Raw genomic sequence first — 10,864 nt, 5'->3', positions numbered from 1 at the left:
TCACCCACAAAGTGGGCATTTGAATACAGACTAACAATGGAGGAGAAGATTTACTACTTAATACCGCAGGCTGACTTTGGAATAACTGAAAGCGACAGAGGTACTTACGACAAGATACCGGAGAGATGGAAAATTTCAGCGTTGAGGTAGGCCAAGTACGACATCACGAACACGAAAATTGGCTCAATCACACGAACGTGATTGGTCCACCTGAGTAAACAAACAAATCAATATTAGTAATGTTATTCAAAACACTGGTTATCGTTGTGCTTCTAGCATTTCTAAACATCATAGTGGGACAGCTCACGTAATAGGGCGAATGCAGAATGGAATGTCACCCTGTGTGTGTATGTGTCAAGAGTTCCTCACCTCGTGACAAAAGCAGTGAGGAATCCCCAGATGATGCCAACCAGGGTGCCACCCAGGGCGACCAATATGAAGGAAAAGCAGCCGCTGGCGATGTCGACAATCTGAACATTACTCTCTCCGATCTCGCTGAAGCCTTCGAAGATGTGATACAACACCTGGCAAGAAGGTCATTTACTCAGAATCCGGTGATACGTTAAATAGAATCAGGTGATAATAATGGAATCGGGTAACAAATGAAATAGAATCAGGTGATAAAAATATTATCAGGTAATAAATTCAATAAAATTAATAAACTAGAATCAGGTGATGAATAGAATCAAGTGCTAAATAGAATTATGTGATAAATTGAATAGAATCAGGTGATAAATTAAAAAGAATCGGGTGATAAATTAAAAAGCATCAGTGAATGAAAAAGAATCGGGTGATGAATAGAATCAGGTGTTAAAGAGAATTAGGTGATAAATTGAATAGAATCCGGTGATAAATTGAATAGATTCGGGTGATAAATTAAATAGAATCAAGTAATAAAAATAGAATCAAGAGAAATTAGAAAGAATCAAGTGATATATTAAATAGAATAGTTATATAAACAGAATCAGGTGATAAATTTAATATAATTCAGTGATATAAATAATTTCATGTAATAAGTTAAATAGAATCAGGTGCTATAAATAGATTAAGTTTTATAACAGATCAGGTGGATAAATTTAATATAATTCAGTGATATAAATAATTTCATGTAATAAGTTAAATAGAATCAGGTGCTATAAATAGATTCAGGTAGTAAATTAAATAGAATCAGATGATAAAAATAGAATAGAGAGATAAATCTAAAAAAAAAAAAAAATAGGTGATATATTAAATATAACCAGGAGATAAATTCAAACCAGGTGATATAAACAGATTCATGTGATGAATGAAGTAGAATAAAGTGATAAAACTAAATTAAAATAAAATTGTGGGTAATATCTTGTATTTCTTTTCCAAAGGAGAGGAATGACAACCAGCAGAACTGCCTTAATTGTGGATTGGGTACATTCCCTTCAAGGGAAATGTCCCACACTCAATTTGAGAAAAAATGGTTAAACACAGTGTCTAAATTTACATGAGATGCAACCTGCCTCTACAGTTCTATAATAAAGAAATTAACCTGTTAAGTATTGCACGTAAATATCTATCTATCTATCTATCTATCTATCTATCTATCTATCTATCTATCTATCTATCTATCTATCTATATCATATACATTTGTTTATATTATATATTTATACATTTCCATACATAAAAAGTCATTCCAAGTTTCCATAAAAAATTCCTTAAAAGAGATTTTCTAAGTGGACAAGTCCAAAGTCCTTAAAATGCCTCCTCCAATGAAAAATGAAACCACTGAACCAACTACTAACTGCTATAAATACTATATATACTAAGAGCACTATAACCACTGTAAGCACTTACGACAGTGACACCATCGTTGAGAAGCGACTCTCCGAACACGAGGATATAGAGGACCTCCTCCACGTGGATTTCCTCGAAGACAGCCAACACGGCCACCGGGTCCACAGCCGAGATGAGGGCTGAGAACAGCAGCATGGGCAGGATAGGAATCTCGACTCCGAAGAGTCCCGTCAGGCCCAGGGCGTACAGAGAGATTCCTGGAATGGAATACACAACTCAAGTCAAAGGACAAGTGCTTGTAGGACCTCTGATGAGGTCATTCAGCGCCGAAAGGGATATTGAGAAAAAGGCTTTTTAGGTGTTACAGGAGGAACATCTCGCAGTTGCACTGTGAAACATTTGTTGGGAGAAGGTGGAAAGTAAGATGAAAGAAAGAGAAGGTGAACGGAGGTACAGTAAAGGGAATAGAAGGGGTCGTAGCTAAGGGCCGAAGGGCCGCTGCAAAGGATTACTTGTAAAAATTCAGAATTATCAATTTTTGTTATGCTACTCGCAATTTCCATGCCCAGTATAATAATAATAATAATAATAATAATAATAATAATAATAATAATAATAATAATAATAATAATAATAATAATAATAATAATAATAATTTAGTTTTTAAGGAGCTTTATCTCGGCTATAACTAAAATATGGCTAATTCTGCTAAGTGCATTTGTGGAATCATCTGACCTCCAAATATTTAAGCGAAGAACAAATCTATTTCTGCTCTCGGCTGACGGCTCCTAAATTTCGGGAGTGTCAGTTTATTTTATTTTCCCTCACAGTGGCTTACTTAACATTTTCCTATAACTTTCTCTCTCTCTCTCTCTCTCTCCAGGCTGATTTCTCTTTGGAGCCTTCTTGGGTTCATTATAATAGTATGGAGACACTTTCCAAAAGTTTTTTTTCTCTCTCCTTTCTTTTAGCTGAAGATTTAAAGAAAGAAGGGACAGCATGTAGCAAACATTCGGGAAGATATGACACTAAGGTATCGAGAGCAATGACGATTAGCTTAACACCCCCACCCCACGAAGAACAACGTGGGATCTGCTTTCCGTTCCAATCTGATGGTCACCGAGATGGGCATCCAGTGACACGTCGAATGCCTTCGCGTACAGACTTTCTCCCTCTTGAGAATTAGCATGTATACCCCCCGCCCCCTTTTTCTCTCCACACCTGCTTATCTAATTTTAGTTTCTTTCTTTTTTTATCTTTTTATTCTACTTTACGGTTTGTTTCTATTTTCTCCTGCTGTGGCAACAGAAATACACTCACATGTACTATGTATGTATGTATGTATGTATGTATATGTATGTATGTATGATGTATGTATGTATATGTATGTATATGTATGTATGTATGTATGTATGTGATATATATATATATATATATATTATATATATAATATATATATATATATACACGTCCATACATACAATGGTATAGGATTACTTACCAAAGGCATGTTAGCTAAACCTGATCAAAGATGCATATCAAATTATTATTGTTATTATTATTTTGGGAGGAGACCCTCTTTCAAACAAGTTTTATTGAAAGATATTGCTGCATCAGCTGCATTCAACTTGTAAATAGTCTTCTCTATTTTTCTAATAATAGCTTTCTCTCTGCTACTACAACTGGCGCAATACTCGCCAGTTGTAGTAGCAGAGAGAAAGCTATTATTAGAAAAATAGAGAAGACTACTTACAAGTTGAATGCAGCTGATGCAGCAATATCTTTCAATAAAACTTATTAATTATTATTATTATTATTATTATTATTATTATTATTATTATTATTATTATTATTATTATTATTATTATTATTATATTATTATTATTTTATTATTATTATTATTATATTTATTATTATTATTATTATTATTATTATTATTATTATTATTCAGAAGATAAATCCTGTTATCCATATGCAACAAGCCCAAAGGGGCCACTGACTTGCAAATTCAAGCTCTAAAAAAATATGGTGTTCATGTGAAAGTAGTAACAGAAAAGTAATAAATGAATAAATAAAAAATATAAATAAATCATTCAAATACGTCTTCATAAATAAATAAAAAAACACTACATAATATGGAATATGCGGACACAAATAGACACCAGATAATCAAATGAACAAAAGAGAAAGCTATCTTGCAGGCACGGAATACTAATGAATATAATGGGTTATTCATTCCAACTGGAAGTCCACTTGCAAGGTTATAAGACAGTAGTGTGGGTGTGTAGGAGCTTTAATCAAATAAGCTGATCTGAAATACGATCCTGGAAATATAGTTCAACGATAAGAGGTTAATACAGTCAGCTTTCCTCTATACAAAACTACTCTTCCCCCCCCCCTCCCACCCCCCCCCCCCTCCCCCCCCCCTCCATCCAACCCCCTCACACAAGTATTTAAGTACACTACTATGAGATTCAAGGCTTCTGTAACACGGTTTTTTGGCAATAACTTTTGATCTATGCATTTCATAGATATAACGCTTATTCCGGAATACACATTATATCTACACATAAATTTTGACTGCATTCTGCATTGCGTAGGTTGAATAAATTTGGTACTTATAATGTAAAAGTGACTTTTTTTGAAGACAGGCCAACTTACTCAGTGATAAGGTTTCGAACGCACTCGTTACGTAACTTATGACAGCATTTCTTCCCTCTTTCTCGATGGATGATTGGCTATACGTAAAGAAGGCTATACGTAAAGAAGGCTATACCTCTGGCAAAAATGACATAAAAATTTATATACAAGCAAAGCAGTACACCTTTATGAACTCTGAATCCTCTCCACTGATAATTGTCATAATGAACAAACCAACAAAATATGTTAATAAATACAAAAACACCTAGACGTCTAACTCCCAAAATAAGTGTCCTAAGAAATTATAATCTTCTTTAAAGGTCACAATCAGATTGACAAGATGTAGTGAATAGTTGGTAAATTTCATAGACATAGTAGACAAGCTTGATTTGATAACTGCTGTATCCAATGTCAAGCAATTTTTATTTATCGGCTATCTACCTTTTTACTATAAAAAAAAAAAAAAAAAAAAAAAGCCAGTACCGTGTTTTGGCTTTAAACCTTCACCAATAATTATCGTCAGAATGATGACTTCATGAGGATCCACCCACTTTGGCCTCGTTAAAATTCAGGATAACACTGAAGGCTATCATGGACATTGTTGTATTAGAAAATCTAACTTCTGGCTATAAAAAACTCATTTCTCGAGTAGTTGTAAGAAGTGCTAAATGATCTTCAAGGATCCAGCAGTTGGCCTAAACGTTTAATTCATGTATATTGCCGCTATTACTAATTTTGCGGCACTACTGCTACAGTAGTATTACTACGCTAGCACAGATACCCCACCCACATCTATGCATCGTTCCGCCATTCATAAAGTCTTTATATCCAACATGATCGTACAGACTAAAAAAGGAAAAAAATGATATCGGATGATCCGTTTGTCTGCTGGAGATTTTAACACATATAAGCTTGTATTTACTTTGGATAAAAATCTTATTTTAACAAAAATAGTTATATAAAGACTGTTTACATACAATCTCTCTCTCTCTTGGTGGCATAGTGAAAGTTAATGGAAATGTTCAAAATCCTGAATGACTTTACAAGTATTATAATCACGTTACGCTAAATACAAATCAGACCATAAACATTGGATTTAAACTACAAACTGAATAATCCACGGGCTTTCTCTTGACTGTATAAAGTTGCAAGTCGTAAGACAAATGCAGTTTTGCAACCACGGGGACAATTCCAAATCCTGTTAGCCATTCTTGACTATTATGGGTTTCAGAGCCGACGAAATAAGGTGAATGGGTTTCTGTCTGGTGGATGGGCGGGGCAACATTTCGCAAAACGATGTTTACCTTGCTTACGTAATGAATGTTTTTCGACTCTTGGCTCGCAATCATTGGCCATGGCGTCGGCTAGATCATTTTTATTCTATAAAAATTAAAACTATCGGGTTTAGGTTATTGATAATGGTGACAAAATTTGTGTGTAGTTGTAAAATATGCATATGTCACCTTTCAGCTACATCCGATGCTTTGATAAGGAGCAAAGTCCAAAAAACCGTGTTACAGAGGCCCTGAATTTCATGGTAGTCCTTTGGGAAGAATTAGTTTGTGTAAAATTACTCGTAAGTGTTCCAATAGGTTCTGCTCACATTTGTGCACTAAACTTTAATAAACTCACAAGCACACACACAAGCATATACCTACAACAGTCCTTCTGGAAGAACTGGTTGATATATATCACGAGTGTTTATTCATATGCCAAAGTGTCATGATCCATCAAATCAATTTTGTTCGTTTCTATGAAATTTAATTCCAAGCCAGGCAGAGGGGTACTTTGTCATTCAGTGCTTAAGAAAGTGAAAAGAGAGATTTGGAGTGTTTGGCCGGCAAGGCAAAGCGATCCTGAAAATAAAGGAGATGAAATGCAAGGACCTAAAGGTATAACTGGGAGAAAAGCTCACAGCTGAACTACGAAGCAATAGTTAGGTAGGCTGGACAGCAAAACTGAAGAGATGAAGTGGGAATGGAGGATCAAGTACTACAAGGCTTAAAAATAAGCGAGTTCAGCTATGGACCCTAAGGGACGCCGCAAAAAATATATAAATAAAAAAAATAAATAAGTAAAATAAATAAAATATAAATAAACAAATAAATAAAAAACTACAATAGTAACTGGGAGAAAAAATCACAGCTGAACTAAATACGCAATAGTTAGACAGGCTGGACAGCAAAACTGAAGTGATGAAGCGGGAATGGAAGATCAAGTACAAGGCTTAAAAATAAGTGGGTTCAGCTATGGACCCTAAGGGACGCCGAATTTTTTTTTTTTTTTTTTAAATTGAAAAATAAACTACATCCGTAAAGTGGCCTTACCGATGGTCATCGTGTTCCAAACGGTGCCTATGACGGCGAAGACCAGAATCGTGCCCAGGTGATCGAAGAACAGTCTGTTGGGCATAAAGTATCCGGCGTCGAGGATGATGGGCGGCAGCATGTACAGGAAGAAGACGTCGACGGTCAGCGGGGAGACCGATGCCGCCTTCGTGTAGAACAGGAGGGCACCGATGATCACGCCCAGCACGATGAGCAGACATGACTCCGGGAAGACGGCCGACAGCTTCGCCGTCAAGTGGAAGCCTGGGAACAGGAAGAGAGAGAGAGAGAGAAAGAATACTTTATTATAGAATACGATTAACATTCTGTGAGTTATAATAATAAACAAAATCAACGGGGAAAAGAAAGAGAATACTATTATAAAATACGAGGAACATTTTGTGAGATCATAATAAATAAACACATTGAGATGAAATATATATATATATTATATATATACATATATATATATATATATATATATATATATATATATAAGAGAGAGAGAGAGAGAGAGAGAGAGAGAGAGAGAGAGAGAGAAGAGAGGAGAGAGAGAGAGAGAGAGAGAAACATTTTGAGAGTAATAATAAACACATTTTACATCTCAAATTTAGTTTCGTAAGTGGAATTGGCTGGTTTCATGAACACATCATTTCCAGTTTTCATCTGCGCATGGACGTACGTGTGTGTGTGTGTGTGTGTGTGTGTGTGTGTGTGTGTGTGTGTGTGTGTGTGTGTGTGTGTGGCGCACGCTCGCGTCCATACTCCACTAGACAAAACATGCTAACATGTTTTTGCTAACTTTAAGAAAACTGAGAGACTTCACCTGGATAACTATGAATGCTTTGACTACTATGTTTTGACCGATATATTTTTTACAGATGTTAATATATAAATCCTGAATGTATTGTTTAGGAAATTAAGATAAACTTTTCTTAAGATACATCTACTCGGCTATATACTGCAGCAATTGGGATTTATAATAACCGCAAAGCACAGTTCAACTGCAAAAGTTTATAATCCGGTGACATGACAACTTAAACAAAGGATAATGCAGTGAACAAAAAGGAAATTTGTCAAATATTCGATTTTTAGTTCCATATAAATCGGGTGATGCTTTACAACAGTATCTTGAGAAATTTCGTCATGGATTTGATTTTGATAAAAATGTCAACAGTCATACTTATGACCCAGGAAGTGTCACAATTAAACTATGATCTTCAAAGCAATAACAACTCGAGTTTAATGGAGACGAAAGTGCATAATTATTCAATGACGAGAGGGTCAAATAAAATGAAGTTAGTCACAATATCATGCAAGTGAATCGGAATCTCACAGAAACGAGGATTTCAGCAACGTCGAGCTAATTTAGTATAAAACAACAAAGTTCCGTCTAATTAGTGGCTGTCGACGGCTTTGCGGTCAATCTTTCAGGTTTGACACACATTTAAGACTAAATGGCCTGCAGCACAAAGAAGCTTTGCCAAGCTTTCAGAATTAATCTAGAGTAAAACAAGATATATATCACCACACACTCGACGTCTTGAATATTATCATAAGACATTCTTCCTCATCGAGTAACGTAAAAGAGAGAGAGAGAGAGAGAGAGAGAGAGAGAGAGAGAGCTCGTGAAGGAAAAGACAAAGCATGGGAAATGGGGCTGGTGCAATAAACCCGAAGGAGGAAAGTAAAAGTCCATTTCGTGGTGGACTCCCTGCGGGCTAGAGAAGATTGGTCCAGTTTTTACACTGGTTATGAAAGAAGGAGAAGAAGAACAGAAGTAAGAAAAAAAGAAAGATCAGTGGGAAAAAAAAAGAAAGATCAGTGGGAAAAATGGAGAATATTATTTTTTTTCCTTCCTTTTTCATCCTGGGGTTTTAAAACGCCGAAGCCCCTAAGATTTCTCCTAGAGGAACTCCAGGCCTCATAACGCTACGTGACACTTGACCTCAACACCACGATTAACGGACCTATGGTTGATGATCCGAAGAAATGATTTCAGGGTACAATGGCCACTATTCAGAACGGTCAAGTCATTTTCTAGTTTCCACACTTGCGTTATAGTTTCGAGGGCAGCTCAAGTCAACTACCCGTGTCCAGAAGTGGAACACGTCTATTACACTCTCGTAATTGCTAAGAAACAAAACACGTTTAAATTTTTTAAAAATATTTCTTATTATTATTATTATTATTATTATTTTGCAAGCTAATAGGTCTTGCTTTCGTCAGACGGTGATGCACACCTGGTTCTTTTAATAGGCCAAGTGAAAATGGTTTCATTAACATGACGCGGCCTGAGGGCATAAAGCAAGATGCTTTTGTGAAGTGAAAGAACATTTGTTTGGTCCCATGAATGATGTATGTACAAAAACAGAATGGCTGTTCTTCATGATATACTGACTTGTTGCAACAGAGGACAAGGATGCCAAGCGGATATATATATTCCACTGTCCAATACTTTCTATCGTTCTTTTTCTATCTACATACATTATCAAAACGATTCTGGGTCAACTTTTAATGAGGAATGAACGGAACAGAATATGACACAAGTCAAGTTTGTCCCGAAGAATGCGTCACTCATCAGGTATGACTACGCTTCTCCTATTTACCTTACGTTTTCAAGTCACAATAAGGACACAGGGGCATACAGGTACGTAGAAGAGAGACCTTACCTTACAGACCTTACATCTTGTTCGGGTGCCCCAGGTCCCTCCCAGTGTGAGGCACCTCTAATGTCTACCAGAGAGTTGCTAGTACATCTTCCGGTATATTTTGCATCTTCCAATCTTGGATGGTGGGCTGGGATGCAGTTTAGATATTTGTCGAGCTTATTCTTAAACACATCTACGCTCACTCCTGATATATTCCTCAGGTGAGCTGGCAACGCATTGAATAGACGCTGCAATTATCGATGCTGGTGCGTAGTGGATAATGTCCTGTGTGCTTTCCTTATTTTTCCTGGTATAGTTTTGGGCACATATTATCTACCTCCTGCTTGCTCTTTCTGATATTTTTAGTTCCATGATATTTTCTGCTATTCCTTCTATCTGTTTCCATGCCTGAATTATCATGTAGCGTTCTCTTCTCCTTTCTAGACTATATAATTTTAAGAATTGTAGTCTTTCCCAGTAGTCTAGGTCCTTAACTTCTTCTATTCTAGCTGTAAGGACCTTTGTACACTCTCTATTTGTGCAATATCTTTTGATAGTGTGGGTACCATATCATATTGCAATATTCAAGGGGACTACGAACATATGTTTTTTATAAGCATAATCCGTGTTCAGCTTTTCTTGTTTGAAGTGCCGAACCTAAAAACATTCCCATTTTTGCTTTACATTTTGCCAACAGAGTTGCTATTTGATCATTGCATAACATGTTCCTATTCATCATCACACCAAGGTCCTTTAACTGCTTCCTTATTTGTGATGGTCTCATTATTAGGTCCCTTATATGCATATAGCTTTCTTTCTCTGTCTCCATAATTTATTGATTCAAATTTATCAGAGTTAAATACCATCCTATATTACCTCTGCCCAATCATATACTTTGTTAAGGTCTCTTTGTAGAGCGTTCCTATCTTCATCACAAGTAATTTCTCTACTTATTCTTGTGTCATCTGCGAAACTACTCACTACCGAATCCTTCACATTATTGTCTATGTCTTCAATCATAATAACAAACAGTATTGTAGCTAACACCGTACCTTGCGGCACACCGGATATACCTTGACTTCATCCGATTTCTCGTCGTTTGCAATAACTATCTGTTTTCTGTTGTGTAAAAATTCTTTTAACCATCTTCCTAACTTTATCCACGATATTGGTGTTTTCTAATTTTCTTCGTAATATATTATGGTCTACTTTATCAAAAGCTTTTGCAAAGTCTAAATAAACCACATCTGTTTCATTTCCGCTTTTCATATTTTTGAATATGTTCTCACGGTGGACTAACAGTTGGGTTTGTGTACTTTTTCCGGGTACGAACCATGTTGTCCTTTATTAAACAAATTATTTTTTATTAAATGTTTCATAATATTTTTCTTCATTACCCTTTCATACACTTTCATAATATGTGATGTTAGTTAGACTCACAGGCCTATAATTACTTGCCTCTAGTCTTGATCCACTTTGAA

The 10,864-nt window shown here is 35.9% G+C and overlaps 1 protein-coding gene across 4 annotated transcripts in view; it reads right to left on the bottom strand.

The window, feature by feature from the left end:
• Positions 1 to 10,864, bottom strand: part of LOC135197994 (Na(+)/H(+) exchanger beta-like) — a 264,191-nt gene that overhangs the window by 34,522 nt on the left and 218,805 nt on the right. For all 4 annotated transcript variants that reach the window (XM_064225318.1, XM_064225320.1, XM_064225321.1 and 1 more), the window contains exons 2-5: positions 6,733 to 6,996; positions 1,826 to 2,022; positions 370 to 524; positions 109 to 210 (exon numbers count right to left, since the gene is read on the bottom strand). In XM_064225318.1, coding sequence (XP_064081388.1) covers positions 109 to 210; positions 370 to 524; positions 1,826 to 2,022; positions 6,733 to 6,996 — 718 coding nt within the window. The remainder of the gene's footprint in view (positions 1 to 108; positions 211 to 369; positions 525 to 1,825; positions 2,023 to 6,732; positions 6,997 to 10,864) is intronic.

The sequence above is a fragment of the Macrobrachium nipponense genome, chromosome 21 (assembly GCF_015104395.2).
Source record: "Macrobrachium nipponense isolate FS-2020 chromosome 21, ASM1510439v2, whole genome shotgun sequence".
In the NCBI taxonomy this organism is placed as follows: Eukaryota; Metazoa; Arthropoda; class Malacostraca; order Decapoda; family Palaemonidae; genus Macrobrachium; species Macrobrachium nipponense.
The sequence above is the reverse complement of the archived record's forward strand: the minus strand, read 5'-3'. Positions and strand labels throughout refer to the sequence as shown.